This window comes from Pezoporus flaviventris, unplaced genomic scaffold, assembly GCF_033815535.1.
Source record: "Pezoporus flaviventris isolate CSIRO_AGI_PZ_B2104156 unplaced genomic scaffold, CSIRO_AGI_Pfla_v1 ptg000082l, whole genome shotgun sequence".
Classification (NCBI taxonomy): domain Eukaryota; kingdom Metazoa; phylum Chordata; class Aves; order Psittaciformes; family Psittacidae; genus Pezoporus; species Pezoporus flaviventris.
In genome coordinates, this window is record NW_026892630.1 from 321,779 (window position 1) to 341,690 (window position 19,912).

The 19,912-nt window shown below is 36.4% G+C and overlaps 1 protein-coding gene across 2 annotated transcripts in view; it reads right to left on the minus strand.

The window, feature by feature from the left end:
• Nucleotides 1-19,912, minus strand: part of USP10 (ubiquitin specific peptidase 10) — a 51,277-nt gene that overhangs the window by 12,708 nt on the left and 18,657 nt on the right. Inside the window, exons 2-8 of one of the 2 annotated variants that reach the window (XM_061475073.1) lie at nt 18,893-18,961; nt 15,757-15,802; nt 9,994-11,019; nt 4,151-4,242; nt 2,597-2,706; nt 2,095-2,150; nt 647-750 (exon numbers count right to left, since the gene is read on the minus strand). In XM_061475073.1, the coding sequence (XP_061331057.1) occupies nt 647-750; nt 2,095-2,150; nt 2,597-2,706; nt 4,151-4,242; nt 9,994-11,019; nt 15,757-15,802; nt 18,893-18,961 (1,503 nt within the window). Of the gene's footprint in view, nt 1-646; nt 751-2,094; nt 2,151-2,596; nt 2,707-4,150; nt 4,243-9,993; nt 11,020-15,741; nt 15,803-18,892; nt 18,962-19,912 lie in introns of both variants that reach the window. The other variant, XM_061475072.1, reaches the window with a different exon arrangement.

A 19,912-nucleotide genomic window follows, 5' to 3' on the forward strand; every position in this document is an offset into this window, starting at 1 on the left:
TATAACCACCCCTCATTTTTAGACAAAAAATAGTCAAAAAGAACCAACACATTACTGGTAAACTACCACGAGAAGTAAGTACACACATAAGCTTGACCTGGAAACAAGCGCTTCTACATTCTTCTCAATACAAATTCAATTTACCATGTCAGTTGGGTGGGTTTTTTGCCATTTCTTTTCAAAGTAATATTAAAAGTTGCTGCCAAACCACAGCCAAATCAAATGATGGTTTGGACTTCTTCTTTAAATTGAAACTAAACCTGAAATAATACCTTGAGGTCTCTACATACCTTTAACCCTTCCAACCTGAATCCCAAGCAGAAACGAACTGCCCATTTCTCAAATATAAATCTATAGACATCTTCCCTATAAAAAGAGATGTTCCATTCCAACCAGTTGTTTTTTCATTATTCTGATATATCAATGTCAGAATAATCATGATAAATTTGTCATATCATGACAAATTTCTAATTAACATTTTCCTATAATTTAAGTCTCAAGACAGTCTAACTTCATTACAACGAACATCAGCTACTTGATTTTCTTGGTATTTACGCAGAGAACCTGATACAGAGCTTTACATTGCTTTAACAATGGTGACTGTCTTGCCATGTAATTACAAAAGTCAAATATTTAGAGGTCTCACCTTTTCTGACAGACTTGACTTTATAACCGTCAACAGTCTATAAATATATGTAGGTTCAAAGGCAGCTCCTGGTCGGATATCTCTCACAATTTTATCACCTAAAGCTGCAAGGCAAAGGAGAAGTACATATAAATAACGAGATGTAGGCAAGGTTTTCTACATTCTACCTCCATGTTCTCTTCACACTTCACTAGATTTCTGGAATCCAAAATTATTTTTGCTAATAGTTTTATTACAATTTTTAGTGATTCAAGCTCAGAATTCATAGGATATCACACTCTTACATGTAAACTTTTCTTAATTAAAATACATCCTACATCACCCTATGTACTTACAGATAGCCTACAGTATTACCCCTTTACAGTCAACACTCTGAAGATTAACAAGAATATCCACAGCCATCATAAGAGAACAATTCTAGTTCTATTTAAATTTTTTGTACTTTTGTATTCAAAGAACATTTCCTTAAATCTTTTATATATTTGTAATTCTAATAGATCATTTTTCCTCACTGCAGAAGAAAAAAAATCCCAGACAAAAAAGCAGTCTGACAGCATGTTCAACCTAATGATAATACAAGGCCTCACAAACTTGATTTGAAAACTATACGAGACAATAAAATGACCTAGAAGTATAATAAGTTGCATAAGACACTAAGATTTGTTTTACAGAAACAAAACCTAAGCAGCAAACCACAGAAATGTCTGAACTGTTTGGAAATCGCTGGAACAACCAGCTCCTTGTGATATTTTCTTATAATGTTACATAAACACACTCCTGAAACTGGTTTTTATTTCTATAAGTTTGTAATACAAGAGATTTGGTTTACAGATTAGAAAAAAAATACACGATAAATGTACACTTCTACGGTTTTAACAGTGAAAGAGTGCATAGGATGGAGAGCAATTAAAAGCCATGATAACATGTCTGCAGGCAATCTCTTAACTGCTAGAGACCTATTATGGCCCTATTTTCTTCCAAATGAATGCAAGTCTTTAGTATTTAAGGAATAATGATAGAATTGAGCAAGTTGATAGGCCAAACAGATGGAAATTTGTAAGGAAGGAAGCAAAGTAAAATCCAGTATCAAATGATTTTGTTAGAAAGGTCATGTTCTTAGAACACAGCTTAACAATTAAGCTAACCTTCAACAAAAGTTATTCTTATTGCACTTGTACATTTGATCTACCAAACAGAAGAAAAATAATATAAGGTGAAACACCTATGACTTCTTGACATGAACCACCAGTAAGAAAAATTGTTAACACTGGCAGAAAAATCAACCACAAACTTCTTAAGATATCAAGAAACTCCAAAAGTTGAAAGAGCCAAGAGGAGATCAATCATCAGGTTTTTAAAGGTCGTAAGTACAGCACATGATGCAGATCCTTACCCCAAAAGCCTTCCGATCATGATTTTAAAACTTTTCTCCCCCTATTCCCACTCACCTTGTTTTGCTTTAGGAGGTACAGGCATATTAGTGAACTCATTCATTAAACGAACACTGAAACAGAACGGAAGGAATAACTAGACATGAGCAGCAAGTTAAGACTTAGAAGGACAAATAATAAAAATAGATCACTGTCAAAAAATAAGATTGAAGAATACCATTATGAAGCCTGAGCAAAGTTCAGACACAAAAATTAACCCCATGTTGCTGATGAAATCAAATTGTTCAATTAGTTCTTGCAGCTCTCATGGTTCATTTTTGCATATTAAACACCATTTGAAACTGATATTCCTCAGGCAACAGGAACGACCTTCCTTGACTATTCAAGCATTTGTAAAATACCAAGCTCATTATAAAAGCCATGTATTACCAAAAAAACACACAAAAAAAGAAGACTTCTGGATACATATCACCTTTAAAAATCTGCAGTAAACAATCATTCGGTAAGATATTGCTGAATGAGCTTAATCTGATCACAGGCATTTTAACAAGCTACTTACAAACTGTCTATCATAGGTGTTGAGGTACACGGCCGCTGCGATTTTGAATACATTGGAATGGACTTCATTAAATGATACATTGGAGGGCAAGCAACCAAGGCTTGCAGGGTCTATGCAGTGACATTAAGGAAATATTCAAAGAATGCATTCTGTATATTAACCAAGTATTCAATTAATTTAAAATTATATGCAAAGAAAAGATAGCCCTATTAAGTAGGCCCAGTAACTAAACTGGAACAGATGGATGGACTTGCATCACAACATTAACCATCAACATACAGGAGTTACACTAAAAAAAAAAAACCCTATCAATTTGTAACATGCTGTGATTTCACTGACAATAATGTCAAGATTTTAATTTAAGGGGAAACATTAAGTCTAGGAACAGGAGAGGAAAAGAACTTTCATAGGAAAGACTTAACAACATAAACAATTTGAAAATTGGCAAGTGATTAACATGTTTTCTGACAAGAATGGCAGCAGCCACCTGACAGGATTCAGAAGTTAAAGATGATGATTCTCCCCCATAACCAAACCACAGCACAAGCACCTGCTGTGATGCAAGACATTCTGCACTACAGAGTTTGGAGTGACCTTTAAAACTGCAGTGTGTGTTGGGAGGACATCCTTTAGAAACAGAAATCCATGCTACTGAACAGAGGAAATGTATTAGAAGACCTGAGGGGTAAGGAAATTACAAAAAAGGCAGTGATCTCAACAGCCACAGACATATATTAACTTGATCGCTACAGCACCCAAACACTGAGGTACAAATTCTCATGTAACATTTTAAGACTTTAAAAATGGGAGCCAATACATGAGTGCAGAACTGGTTGTCACTGCTCACAATCAGGTTATTATGTTCTGCAATAATTAGTCTTGAAACTGATCTTAGTGTTTTTCTCTAGCAGTATTGTAAGTTAAAGTATCTAGATTGTCACTTGGAGTGAGCCACTGCTAACATAGGAGATACACATATACTAATAAAAATATTATTGAACTATCATAATACAGCACTGAAGAAGACAGATTTCTGTTATGCAAGTTATTTTGGGGGGGGAATACAATTCTAATAAATTAAGAGTGAGCTAATCTTCCATCCTGCTGCAAAACCATTAAACACTACATTTACAAAAATATGACTGCAACAGCCTCCTCGACAGAAAAACAAGTGATCCACTTACAAACTGCCAAAAAAATAAAACCCCCTAAGAGTAAGAATAGTTACTTTTAGTAAAAAAGAGAAATAACCACTTAAGTTTATGCACAAAGACACGTGAAATTAGTAGAAAACACAAGGTTTTCATTCGCAAGAAAGTCCTGAAATAATCTGACAGAGGGAATAAACAGGATTGTGCAACCAACTGCAGGGGGACCCTGAGCACAAAACACCCCTGGATTTCTAGACACTACCCTTAAACACTTTAACCACAGGTGTAGGATATGGAAAGACAGACATATAAAATACTTACCAGAATAATCCAGAAAAATTCTGACAGACATAATATAAAGGCTTTAACTTAAGTGTATTACTTTTTCCCAAGGTAAGGATACAGCATTGATGTAGCACCAGTTTCCTTTGTTGATCAGTCCTCGCGGTTGCAAAGACACTGGTTTATGTATTAGTCTTATATTTTCCAGTATTTCTACAGAATGAGAAACAGCAAGTTGAGCCTCAACAAAATGCACATACGAGCCATCAAAACAAGTATCTGTTGCTGCATTACAAAATAATTCAAATAAATCAACAAGACTCCCAGAAACTTCAGCAAGTAATTTTTGCTCCATTTAAACACTGCTCATATTTCAAATCAGGCATATTTCTTCAGCCAAAGACAGAGTGGAATTTGGGTCAGAAGGATGCTGATACAAAAAGTAAACATCATAATTCCAAAACTGGGAAGACCTGTTTCTGTTTTCCTAAAATCAGATACTTCTATTTATATAGATATAAAAATCACATTAGCTGTAATCCCTTGCCACCACTTCTATTAAGTATTCCCCAAAGTGCTTTGCTTTGAAGAGATGAAGCTGACTTGCAGTCTCCATTTACAAGTTTCAACATACACTATCTTACACAAAAAAAAAAATCTTAGTGCAAACAGGACAGGCAGATGTTAATGTGATCTTCAAAACAGCATGTTTTATTTACCAGTTTAAGACTTCCAAAATCTCCAAGATAACAGGCTCACATTATACAATGCCTACTGCTTTCAAAAACTTCAGCAATGGCCCAAGTTTAAAACTTAGAAACCACTGCACATAAATAAGTCTGCCTCAGTCATGAAACACACAGCAACAGGGGGAGTTTTTCCAGGAAGTCTGACCTGTTATTTAGGTACCTAAATAAAAACTGTTTAAGGAAAATATTGGATCTGGTATATTTTCAATTTGCAAACTAAGGACAAGAGGCATACAAGACAGAATTAAAATCACAAATAAACATAGCAATTGTCTAACAAGGGGGATTATCTATTCTCATAATTATTCTTGTAATAAACATGAGCCTCTAAAGCTTTTATATGCTGTTGCACAAACTTAAGAGTTTGAGCTGTTCACTAGAAGGACTACTTAAACAGGCAAGAAAACATGATATAGATGAAAAAAAGCAGATTCACTGAACCACAACTAAGCAGAGGAGGCAGCAGAATTACAAACAAAATCCATGTCCTTCTACTTCCAAAATCTCTCTTTACCTATGTTATTTCCTGCTGACACCACCAGTTCTAAATAAATAAACCCATACAAAAAATAGAACATATATAAAGTAGTCTTCTATCACATAAAGAACCTGCCACCTGAAGGGGCAGACAGCAAAATGATATTAGCAAGATGATGAAAGCAAGATGTTAGGAAAATGATGACAGCAACATGTTAGCAAAATGATGACAGCAAGATGTTAGCACCTAGTGCTGATGTAGATTAAAATTCTTCTATGAGTATTGAAATAGATGTTGCCAATTACTGCTCAAGTATCTCAGAGCATATTGTTAAAGCAGCAGTTTGAAACATGATGCACACACATACAATCTTTTTGTTAATATAACTAAGCAGAGTTGAAAATTAGGATTAAAATAATGAAGACAGTATTTGTATTTTATACTGATGTCTCTTAATATCTTTTTCTATGAACTGTACTTTCCCCCATTTTTGTATTAAAATATTGCTAGGACCTTTAGCATCCTCTTGTGGCCACAAACATGCTTGGTAAGCAATGTTTAGAACTATTACAGTGAGTTTTGTTTCATAAAGAATTGTTTTGTGTACAGCAACTGCATTCAATACCACGTTTTAATTTCACACCTAACATTTACACAGTATCTTAATGAATTTTCATGTGAGTTATGATTAGAAATATACACTTAGAACCATGAGGAAACCTTCTTAATTTTTCAAAACCTGAAATTAGAAAGCACAGATCACTTGTTAGAATGAATTCACATTCCCTTTGGTGCATATTGACTGTGGCCTCCATTCAAAAACACATCTGGAACAGTATTACCATGTTTAGAAATTTCTGTTCATAAATATAAAATATTTTGCTAAGGCTCATTTCACAGGGTGGTGTTAATACAAATACCTGTCAAAAACAGACAAAAAGGTAATTTCCTCATCAACGCAAGTCCAAAGTTTAATAAAAGAGAAACCATGAGGATATGGTCTCCACGCTGAAGAGATACGTGTTACAACTTGGCAATTTAACACTTAGATTGAGACCATTATTTGGTAAATGCTATGTACATTGCTAATATTTCTCTTCAAATCTGGACAATGCCAGGAAAACACTGATGGATAATCCACCCCAAAATCAGTTTCTGCAGGAATACAATTTGATGATGCAACAGACTAACAAAGCCGCTTATAAAAAAAACCCAAACGTTGCATGCCTCCATTCCACAACTACTTGCTCTAGTGCTTACCTAGATTTATGAATAAGAAAACATTTTCTACTGTCTAACATTCAAACACCTTTGTTACAAATTAAACTAAGTAATTCTTGTGTTGTTCACTGCAGTCCTGGGAGAGCAGTTAATCCGCCACCTACTTTATGAATTTGCTACATATTTGAAGTTACATCCACAATCACTCCAGAAATCTTGTCTGACATAAAGTAAATCCAGATTTTCCATGTGTGCTAACGGATTACAGTTTTCAGATCTTAATTCTGTTTTCACTGATGCACTGTTACATCATGCCCAAAGATGGCATTTCCATCGAGTCCACAACAGCCAACAACAGAATTTATTATCTTCCACATTATCCATGTAAATTGGTATTAGACACACTGGAAGAAAAAACCTTTGCCTTCTTCAGCTTTACCAAGGACATTTATCAATTCCCTAGATTGAATTCCACATCTTTTTTTCCTCTAATACTACCACCAACCATTCCTCACGCTTTACACTCCCATTTGATTTCTGCTCTGGTGTATACTTCCATACTTGCATTTATTGGCTTCCCCTCTTTCTAATTTAACATCACACCAGATTTAGTCAGATCTTAATTGTTTGTGTTCTTCATCTGAAATTCTGCCTGCTGTAAACAAGTTTTACATGCATTGTTAATTCCATCATCCACAATAAAAAACACTGCAAGAATATGTGATTCAGAAAATCTTTTTAAGCTTTTCCTGTTAAAATTTTTCCTGAAGTGACCAAGAACACTTAAAAGAACAGCTGGTTTTCCAACCACTTATTTCCTTAGCTTACTTGGAACATTATATAAGGCATTATTAACCATCATCAGGTTACACATCAGAGGGTAGTAACTATGAAATGTGGCAAGTGAAGCCCAAGTCTTATTTTTCTTTTTACAAATACAGATCATTTATGGCCCTATGAACCCTCAGAAACAATTATGTTTGTCCTTGTGTCTAAACTAGGCTAAGGTGTATAATTAGTATAGTTGTCCCTTTCTAAATAGGCAAGTGCTGTATGTGTACTTCTTTACCATTCTGATGTTACCTGCCTTTAGTTTTGCCAAATAAACATCAGCGGCTCATAGTCTCCTTCAGAAGTTGATTTAACTTGCTCAGTGATATTGCACATGAAGCTTCTCACCACACACCTTAGCCACCTGTTAAAATTAACTCTTCAGTGGTGTTTCTCATCAACATGAAAATTGACTGGTTTATTTTCTACTCCTGATCTTCATCTCCTTATTTTGTGTAGCTTTTGTTTACATTTGACAACAGCATTAAACCATCTTCAAGGTGCCTGTGCCTCATTAACCTCTGTTGTAATAACTGCTGAAATTAAGGCACAAACCAGAAATGTGCCTTCTTGTGGCCTGATAATCTGATTCAAATAAAAGCTGTATGGGGGGGCCTCAGAGCTCCAACATTAAATCAGAAAATTTGCTAGTTTTGCTTGCTAAAATCAAAATCCTTTAGGCCCGGATTTTACCTGTGTTTAGCACCCTATGGCACTTGTGGTTAAAAATTCTTTCTCACTGGCATGAGTTGAAACTGGTGAATCCTCAGCAAATCCAATAGGATCTCAACTCAGCCACACAGCAAACAAGGAACACAATCAGCAGCTACCTATGAAACACATACAGGATTGCCATAGATCCCTACACAATGGTATTAACCTAGGGAGATTTAATATCTACAGGAGAAATGAAATATGTACAAAACAGAGAAATTATCAGCCTGGAAATCGTAAATTGAAACTCACACTGCAAACATACATTTGTGAGTGTGGGTGTATGAACAAAGACCTGATGCACCTACTTTCCAAACAGAATAGAGAATGCTAAAGAAAGAACAGACCATGAAGAAAGTCACCTTTTTCCACAGAGCAAAGCACCTATTACATGGCATTCAGATCCCAAAGTGAGCATTTTAGACCAAGATTAGTAGCATCTGAATTACAGTAATATAACTACCACCTAAATCAGCAACAATGGAAAGGATCTGTGCTCAGATTATTCCTCTGCAAAACCAACTAGCTAACAATGAAGGTGCAGAAGAAAACTGTCTAAAAATTACATCACTATTTTAGTACACTGAAGATGAAACAAAAAGCTCTGCTCCCACCTGGTGGCAAAAAATAGTACAAAACCAGTAGAACTCTAAAAAGTTAACTTAAAGCTGAAGCAATTTGGATAACATTAAAAAAAAAAACCAACTTTTTCTTCTATGGCAAGCAATTGCAGCTTTACAGTTGTCACAAAACAGTTTTAAGTTAAAATACATTAACAAATGACGGCTTAATATTTTAAGAGTACAACATACTCCACATGTATGGTTTTATACAAACCATTATCACCTGATTATACATATTCTTTTTAACAGTAAACTGCATTTGTGACTAAGTGAAAAATACACAGAAATACAAATTATTCTGACAGCTTTCCTCTCAACAATTTTAAGTAATGAAATCATTACTGGGTAAGGAAAGGAAAAGAGGCAAGCATATACTTCTGGGTATTCTGTACAGAAATACCAAGGTCAGCCCCTGGTTAGAATAGAAAACTTGAAGCTGTCACACACGAAAGGCCACTGTACTTGTATGTTAGCTTGTAGCAGGAACAGCAGGACTTTGCACAAACCTTTTCACATACAGACTACTTCACATATTCAAAATAATAGGTTTTGTTCCATGAGTCAGTTGTTAAGGAAATGCAAAATGCAAACAACTGGATATTTTTCCTCATGTTTTCTGACTGAATCAGCAAAATACAATCTCATGCACATTCTAATGTTTCTCGTTAGAACCACAAATATGACAGGACCAACAGTCAAAGCCTTTTTATCACGCACCGCCTTTCCTCATGTACCCTCTGGACAGTTCCTTATGTTTTTGTCTTGAACAGACAATATCTAGCATTGTTTCTTAATAAAATGATATTGTCTATAATGGTTATTCTTCAAAAATTTGACTGACAAACCTCTCAACAGCATGTTAATAAATAAAAAGAATTATTTCCTGATTTAGAATTTCCTATTTAGATGTTACATTTAAGCTACTGTTAAGTACCTAGGAATTTTGGTTACTCTGGCATAAAAATACATTAATACTCTTTCCTTCTTGTAATGAAATACAAGATTGTAAATACTAGATAATACAACACACAATTTTGAGAACAAGCTTTTCTAATCTATTCTCCATATTACACACCAGTCTATTTTAAATCACAGATCAATTAATCACACAGTTTGACACTGTAGCAATAATTTTATGGTATCCAGGACAACAACATGGTAATGTCTCATTGGGATGTTTACTTGGGAACAAATTTAAGCTTTAAATTACATCTTTCATGCAGTGTTTGAACAGACATCCTACTAAGAACATTAATAGAGGAATCTTCTCTACTGATAACGCACACTCCTGTTTACAAGGGGAGTTAATACCCTTCCAGTGTAACATCCACTCATGTATTAACTATACCTGCAATCTTTATGGCTACAGGATCCTCTGAAACTGGAACAGGTCCCTCTTTGACTTCAACCTGTTTTTCAGGGACCAGAGTAGATGTGGCAGGAGGGGTATACTTAGTCTCAACATAGACCACAGATGTGGAAGCAGAGGGCTTGGAATTGTGAAAAAGACTAGCCCACGATTTTGCAGGCTGATTAACATGGACTGATCCTGCAACCGGGACTGTTGCCTCAGTAGTAGGTGAAGCTTCCTCAGGCTTAGCTTGGTCTGAGTCAGTGCTTTCCACAGTGTGCAATTCTACCCCATTGGCAGCTGTGTCCTCACCAGAGGATTCAAGTGTTTGTCCATTAGTAACGCCAAGATTTTCAGTAGTATCAGTACCAGCATAAGACTGTACAACAGCTGTCCTTAAAGGGCTATCTCTGCCAGTCTCTGAGGGGATGCAAAACTGTTCAGAATTAGTAACACAGCATACCTCAGGCTGCCCTGCAGTCCTGGTATTGTCTAGTGCGCTAGAAACAGAATCGTCAGAGACAGTTTCATTAATGAAGTCCACAGAGTTGTCCGGGCTATTGCAAGTCCTTGGTGTGGCGAGGGAGGGTATGTCTCCTGTCAGTTCCGAATCCTCTGTGTTTATATTATTTAGTCCCGAGGAATTTGCATGGCCATTTACAAGAGCTTCTGCAGGAGCGATGCCATCACTGACATCTTCCAGATAGCTGTAGTATCCAGGGGGTCTTTTTTTCTTCTTTTTACGCTCCCTTTGTCCAAGGCCTCCAGACAAGCCATCATTTTCAGCGTTAGAACCGCTGTCCAAAGTGAGGCTTGTATCAGTGAACTGGCAGTCAATGGAGTTGTAGTTTGTTTCACTGAGAGTATCGTCAGGGGGTTTCTGAGCAGGTGCACAACTGAGAATGAATTCTGGAGCCTGAGGATTCAAAGTACTTGAAATACTGTAGTCTGTGTTACTTAGTACAGATGACTGCGTCTCAATCACTTCATTAACACCAAATTCAATTCTCTGGTACTCTTCCCCTGGACAAGAGACAGAAAACCCGAGTTAGTGAATGACATCTAATCAAAAACTTACAAGATCAAGAAAACAAAACTGTATTTTTCTACATCTCAGAAAACAAACTACATTCCCTCAGATTAAAATAATTTTTATTCTCCATCTCAATCCTGAAGACTATTTCAAAAATATCATTTTGTTAAAGAAAACAGAGTATGATTCAGATTTTCTTAAATAGGATATGTAACTCCCCAAACCACAGGACTGCTCCTCCAAATAACTAACACCTATTAAATTCACCTATTATGAAAAACTCCTAAAGCCAAATGACTTTATCAACAGTCTGTATTAACTTAATTACCAGATAATTGCATATAAAATACAGTGCAGTATTATTCCCACTTCTTCTAAAGCCAGTCTTTACCTGTTTCACTTTTAAAATAATTTCCACATGTATAGTTTGGTGTTGCGGGGGGGGGGGGGGAGGTTGAGTTTTCCTGGTGTGTAAAGAGTTACCATAACCCTTAACAAATGAGCAAGTTTTCATTAACTGCATGGAAACAAAGCAATTACATCTTTTGAAATTCTAGGCTCATCACTAACTTATCACAGTCGAATTTATTACTATAATATGACATACATGACAATTTTATGACAAAAATATGTAACAGACTTCAACATCATGATGTCAGCATTCAACTTGTACATACAAGCAGTACTGAAAAATTTATGAACACGTTTGGTTTTGATTTCTGTTGGGGTTTTTTATTTACCTATGTTGGAACTTTGACATGCTCTTTACAGGAAAGCTAAGAAATATTCCTCTGGCAGGCTGCAGTACCACAAAATATTGTCAGTCACTAAGTACTGCAATCTCATGGAATTTAGTTTCATAATGCATGTGTGGGAACTAGCAACACTGAATACTTCAGTTACAGCTATTTTCTTAACTATCAAATAAAGAGGTAAAATTGATGAAACCGAGTCTCAGAATGCTAAAAGTAAACTCATGTTTTAGTACTTGAACGTTTTGTAGGTCTCTCTAGGATATGGATGTTACTGTCTCAAAAACATTATTTTTACTGTTTTCTGTTTCCTCAAATGGGGGCGCTATAAAACACATTTCAGATTTTTAAGACTGTTACTAGAGAACCAAACAATACGAGATACTATTTCCAAAGGAGTACAAGTAGATACACCACTGAACTTTGAGGATTTTGTGCAACTTGCATTACGCAAGACACATCAGCAAATGCATACTTTCAAGCGTAACACAGACACTAAAAATGAGTGGTTTTAGATTTTTTTGTTTCCTTTTTTACTATATTTTTTTTAAAGCAACAAAAAACAAGCAACAGTTCTTAGGGGGAAAGAGTTACTCACACACCTAAAGAAATAATCCTATGGGAGCACAGAGGCTAGTGGAGAATGTTTTGATAGGTAACAGTAAATGCAACCGTTCTGAATCTCTCCAAATACTTTCTAGAAAAGTCTGATGAAAATTACAGCTTTAAAAAATAAATTTGAAGAAAAAAAAAGTCAGAACAAAACAAGCTACAAGGTACATATTTAAAAATATCCTATGTGTGCTGAGGTCTGACTTACCTATGCAATACCAACATACTATGAATTAATGAACAAAGATATGTAATACAGACGTTAATTGCTTTTCTGCTTTGATCTGTGAACCTGAGAAGTAAACACATTTCATGTATCAATTTCAATCCTGCTGCCAGTCAGACTGAAGGAAGGAAACAAACAAAAAGATGAAGAAAACCTCTCCATACCCATCTGATTTCTTCAAATCATATTAACAAGAGTCCGAATTTCAAATCTGCTTCACCTCTACACTACACTTGCCATTAATCATCATATAACACCGTATCATGTCGTCATATAACACCATGCCTGTCAATCCACCATTCAGCAAGTACTTCTCCAATCACTGATTAGCTATCACCAACCAGAAAAGAGGGCTTAAGTTTCCTTTGATAAAAATCAGCGGCTTAAAGGCAGGGAGGTAGGAAGCTGCTACTTGATATGCACATAAGAGGGAAGGACTGTGAGATTTCAGGCATCACCTAACTGGTCAGCAGCAGCACTAAATGGGCTATCCACATTGTACACTGCCTGTCCTGTCAGGATGCACACAGCTCAAAACCAGCCACAGCGTCATCTACTTCAACTGCAGGCCATGATGTTTTAAGGGATATGGAACACAAGTATACAACAAAACTATTCCTCATTAGTTCCTCTACTTACAGAGCAAGTTTTAGTTAGAGCATAAACCAAGAGCTAGTTCTCTTATCCTTTGTTACAACAGTACAAAGCACAAGCGACAACTGGCAATACCTTATATTCCTCCAGCCGTAATAAGAATGAATTATTGGGCACACTTCAAAACCCCACCAGTGCAAAATAATCTGGGATTTGTGCTTCTTTTCCAAAATCCCAGCTAAAAGAAAAAAATAAAATAATAATTGCTTTGAAACAAAGAATGTGGTTTGCCTTCATGGGTGAGTCAAGTCTACCACAACCAAAAGTTGACTTCTGTGTTCCTCTCCAGCAAGCTTCCAGAGCTTGTGGTACTGAAAGCTAACAGCAAAAAAATTAATTCAGTCAAGTATTTCTTTCCTGGTTTTAGTGAATTTTACAGCGTTCTGTACTCTAAACAATCACAAAAGCCAACTCAGGACAAGTGAGGAACAGAAAACAAAACAATTATGTCTCAATTATGGCACAGTTGTCATTTAGCTGAAAGTACAACATGAACATCGTAGGCTAAAATGTTGCCAAAAGCAAAACTGCTACTCTAGCATTTAACATACAAATCAGGAACTGAACTTTACACCTTACAGCAGGATTAGAATAATAAATACCAATACCTACTGTACAGTTAGTCTTTGGAAAGACTGGCAGAAGCTGATTTGTCATAAGACTGTGTCAGGTTCGTTTAAAGAAAATGAGAGGTAATTTTTTCTATTTGTTTTGACTTTCAACTTTGCTTCTGGGCATCTTTGTTTCAATCTAGTTCACAGTGCTGTTCCTGAATGGACTGGAACAGATGTATCTGTCAGGAACAACATGACACACATATTGAAACAAGTATCAACAGATGCTCCAAGGACAAAGTCTGTGTATTATAGCAAAAGCTGTGAATACATATACTAATTAGCCTGACCAGAGTTCTGCATATTACAGCTTCAGCTGTGATGCGATTATCCCTAGTAAGTATTAAAAGGTCTTCTAATTCCAGAATGAAGTTTAATACTGAAGATAAGTATAGAAAAAAAGTTATATGCAGAGTGACACATCAGTGCATATCATATTATTGTAATTATAAATATTCTGCATGAGCACAGCATTCCCTTTTAATTTCTGCAGCTTCTTGTGCATGAATATTGTTACTGTGATGGCAGCATAATACAGTGCGAACTTGTTAAAGGCATTTTCCAGGCAAAACCTGAATTTGCCGTCATTACCTAATCTCAGGGCTGGGAGGGGGTTCTCTCAGGGTCTAGGAACGATCTGAAAAACATTTGTGCAAACCAGCTTCCTGTATGCCTACTGAACATTAAGATCTCAGTCTTAAAGAACAGAACTTAAATCGATAGTTAGACAAAGCAATATATGACTGGACGCCCCTGCCATCAACAACAGATGATTCATGCCATATGGTCCTTTTAATGAACTTTTCAAACTCCTAATTAAAACTACTCAGGGTCCTAAACCTGGTCTTGTACTAAATAAAGCTCCTCAATTTTCAGAAATGTTGTGTGTTCGCTTTCAAAATGGGACCCGATGTCCTTCTTTATGACTGCCTATCTTATTTACCTTTAAATGTAAGGCCAAAGTCACTAAGCATCTGATGTTCTTAAACACTGCTATGTGCATGAGCCTTTTTAAGTACTTTTGAGAAATGTCCAGTCAGGCATTTGCATTATTCTGAAGGAGATCTGGATGTCATTTGTATCGCTCATTTACATCTGGGTAAGTCTCAGCTTCCTGTACGCTGGTTCAAGGAAAAAAAAGAACAAACGCTGATTTACCTGCTGCTTAAAATACTGTCAATGTTCGGTTTAAACTGTGTGGAGTGATGATCCCATGGCAACTCCTACTTAACTGTCAACTTTATATAGCTATGAAGTATGTGCACGTAAGGTGTATGGTTCAGGACAACAGCAGATGTGTATCTCATACAGCTTTAAAATAGGAACTCTGGAATACATTTTTACATCAAGAGTTGTACCTTCACCAAAAATGGGAAAAAAAAAAGTATTTTCTAGAAAAATGGCTGAGCCAGAAAAAAACAAGAATCAAAGGGAACACTGAACACTGCTTGCAGAGCTCTCTTCAAGTTGCAACTGCCAGCAAACTCACACTGAACACCACGCTAGTTACTTGTTTCTTCACTACAAGCTCTCTAGCAAGCTTTAGCCCCCTGCATTTTTACAGCTACATCCCACAGTATTTCAGCAAAGCACCAAGACTGTGTGGGAACACAATCAAGGAGAAGTAAGCATGTCCATCCTACCTAGCTGAAGTTCCATGAACTATTTTCAACTACCTCACAGATCTCATTCCATAAAGGTATTTAAAAAAAAAAGAAACGCCTGCCAAATATATGCACATATACCTGCTGAATGAGTTCTAAAGATTAACGAGAAGCTGTAGTAAATCTATCAGAAGTGTCAGAACCCTGACGCTTACATAAATGGAAAAAAAAAAGGATATTGACTTCTTACCGCCATGAAACTTACCCACGGACTTAATACCACATGAAACTGTTTCATTGTATGGGGGGAGCTGTATGAAAAAGAAAGACAAAGCAACTCTGTTAACATTTGACACCGGTTTCATCTGAAGCATCTGCATCCTTTAATAACATCATTGGTAAGGTCTGATTTTCTGAGAGTATGTGTTGAATTTACGCTTCTATATTTATCAAATCCCACACTGTAGCTTCAAGTGTCCTTGCAGATTACCACAATTACTAAAAGATAAAGACTATCATGGTTACACACCATAGCCTCATCAACTTCTCAATGTACCTCACAGAACCAGAATCTTCCTTTACCAACAGTAACTCACCACGATTTCAAAATGAGGAACACACCCCCTTTTTAGACAGAAACTGATGTTGAACAAATGATCTGTGAAAGGATGAAACAAAGTTTTGCACAGACAACAGTCGCACCTCAATCTTTCAACTCTCAGCTTGGTTTAGTTACAGTATTGCGCTTGAAATGATTCAGCTAAGGTGTTTCTAACCACATTTAACAAAATTTTTGATCATCAGCCTAAGCATAACACAACCACTGCATACAACTTCTATCTGGATTATGTCTAGTATAAAACACTAGCATCATTTTATAGCCTCAGCGGCCGATAGAATCCTTCCTATTGTGCAACCACAGGTGGGGAATTTCTAATCCCCCCTTACCTGCCCTCAAACTCCCCAGCAGCTGAAAGCCTTCTCCTATGCTTGCATGAACTGGGAGCCATTGCTACACTGCAGTATAGCAGCTCCCCAGGTAACAGATGAACTACATCTGTTCTACACCTGAACTACATCTACTACTACTGTTTCTACAGTGGGAGAGAAAACATTGAGTATAGTGAAGTTTTATTATGCTATTCTGAATATTCATTATAATGGTGTAATAAATACCAAAGGCTTCTCCACTGAAGTCTTCAGTTCTCTAAAGCTACAGATACTTACATACTGTCTTCTCAAAGCCCTGCACACAGCAGTGCATTGCACATGCCAAGAAAAATATTACTGAAATTCCATTATTAAAAAGTGCATAAAAAGAATACATATTGTAAAACCATTTTATGAGCCATAATACATCTTAATACATGAACTTTTCAGGTCAAAAATGAGAATCAGTGGGTCAGAAACAGGCTCCAAGCTGTTAAGAACCTGCCATGCGTATTAATATTGAACACATTCAATATAATGTTATAGTTAGAGCTAAAAAAGTTACTCAAACTGCTGACTGAAGACTTTCTATGGTAAGACTTGCAATTCTTTTGTTTTCTTCCAATTCCAAAGGCTTAAAGAGAAATACCAAGATTAAGGAAGAAAAAAAAATATATATATAAAGTAGTGCACCTATTGGTCCCCCATGTATCTGGTTAATCAACAGCACCTTTGCGAAGCAGAGATTTCTGAGTTGACCTGTTTTGTACAATTGGGTCATCTGAGCCAAGTCAGGCAGCAGGTTATCTGATAGAACATGTATTAAGAATGCCATGTATGAAGAGACATTTTAGACAGCTTTTAGCTTTAACTAGTCCCTTGCCTCAGTCCAGCCTTCAGACTAAAGGTAAGGGATTTCAGAGGGACACCAGCATCAACAGATGCTTGGACTCCCCAGAACTGGCACTGTACGCAACAGAATGTATGTCAAACACCACTGCAGCATTATAATCTCAGTCTTGCCCTTCTTGAATTTCACCCTATTTTTTTCAGACCACTTTTCTCTGAAATATCTGCACAGTGCAAAACTAATAAGCATAATTTTTATTTCATCATCTAGATAATTAAAACTTTGAACTGAACCAGATCAAGGACAAACTTAAGGAACATCATTCAACACAGTTTTTTATTTTGATAGCTAACCAGTAAGTGGTACACTTGAGACAGCTGCAAAATGAAGTAAGACTGGTTATAATGCTGTAGGTTTGTGTTTTCTCAACATGCTTTATGAGAACAGCTTTACAGAAGTCAAAGTATGACATTTTCATCTTCCACAATGTAAGCGTTAGCATAGCTGAGGTAGGACACTTAAGGTGACGCTAAATAGGATGCAAATGTCACACTCCTGATACTGTATTTAAAAGTGGGAAAACAGCAAAATAGACAGAAGAACCATTTATTACCTGACGATCTATTCAGCATTACTTCCCACTCACCAGAGAAGCTACAAAGCTAACCCTACTTCCCTAAAGCCAGGTAGAAGCTGTGTTTTTCTTCCTGAACTTTCCCACTCCATTCCCTTCATGCACCTTTATTGTTCAGCAGTATATTACACTAATTATACTTGGAAATTAAGTTACAGGAAACTAAGTCACATTGACAATGGTCGTCAGATTTGTAAAATGTGACAAAAGGATTTCCCCTTGTGCAGTTGGAAGTGTTTGTTTCCTTTATGTTGAGGGGGGAGGACGGAAGCATGGCTGAAATGTTCAGAGCAAAACCACAAAACTTGACCTAGCAAAAAAAATTATTTTCCAAGTCTGGAGATTAGGACAATGCCTTAATATTCCTCCCTACACAGGAAAATGGTTTTGTCATCCTCTACCAAGAGCTACAAATAAAATTCTACAATACTGTCTGTAGCATGTTATGAACTCAAACACACATAGACAAGTGTTTCCACTCTGTGGTTCTCACTGCCACTGTAATTAGTTCATTATTGATCCATTTCTTAGACCCCATATACAGCCTTCCTTGTAAGCATAGCTTTGATGATCAGCAGTGCTCCACCCTTTAAAAAACAGTAAGAATCTCTGTGCTTCCAAAGGTTCACAAGACTTAGAAGCCCACCCACCTTACCAACAACAAGAACACTACTGAAAAAGTTCTCTCGATATGCAACTCAAAGCTGAGGTACCAGTACAACTCACTTTCCACATCCTATCACTACAGTGTCAGCTATTCCAGCTCAGCAAGCTGACAAGCAGAAGGTAGAATAATTAATTTCTTATTTGTGAGAAAAATGATTTAGCATCTACATATACAGAAAGCAGATTCCTGTTCAATATCTTCAGTTAATTAGCAAGCTAAAAGAATGATAAAGAAGTAATTGCAGTGTTCTATTTCAAATACACACAAAGAGATGGAGCTTTAATGTATAATTTATAAAAGAAGGTTAAAGTAGATCTTACCTCAACAGAGCATCGTGGAGTCACAAAGAACTGATTAAATTCATCAGGGCTGAACTCCCCAAAAATGTACTAAAAATAAAAGAGAAGAATCTTCGTTACAAGAGGCTTTACATGCAATACAACTAATAAATTCATTATTAATTCTATTAATGTACTAGCATTCCAAAAGACCTGTGTGTTGGGAGCCAGAAACTCATCTGTTTGCACCCCAGCTCTCATCTTTCCCAAGTCTTTAGCAAAGTACTTCAGGGTCTAAAACTGCATACAGTAAATTTTCCTTCAAATTCCCACTAGAGCTAAACACAGCACTAATTGCACTAACTGCAGTTCATCCTGTGACCAGTCTTAAACCAATATATATATAGTCCATGTAAACCCCAGGCATACACTGGTATACCCTGCAAAACAACACAGATATTTATCCTTCATGAAAGAAAAAACAAACAAACAAACAAGAATTAATTTTCCAGAGTTCTGCTAAACTATTGAGTTACACAAGATTAAGGCTACCACTTACCTAATGGCACAAGCACATAACTGAAACTGTCTAGGTGTAAAAAAAAATACATGAGATCTAAACACCAGTTTTGGTACAGCTGCTCTTACTATTCTGTTACCTCTGTGCCTCAAATATTGCATAACAAACCTAAGATTAAATGCCTTTTCCCAACATTATCTTCCTGCACGCTTCTAGATATCTTGCATCTATATTTCTATGAAAAAAAGAAACAGGTACCTAACAAGACCACAGAAAAAACCGCACAACCAACCAAATAAAAAACCCAAATCACCACCAAGATGAGAGTTTATATTTAGTTTACAGAAAACACAACATTCCAAATAAGAAGTCCTCAACATGCTGGCATTTCATAGCACCTGTAAGTGTCTAAAACTTCCAACCCAGTTGTAACTCACTGAATAGCATCTGAATAGCCAGGACAGCAAAGGGATACTGGGACAGAAAAGTTGAAAGGAGCTGAATAAACTGACCAAATAGACAAAGAGGACTGGAAAATACCA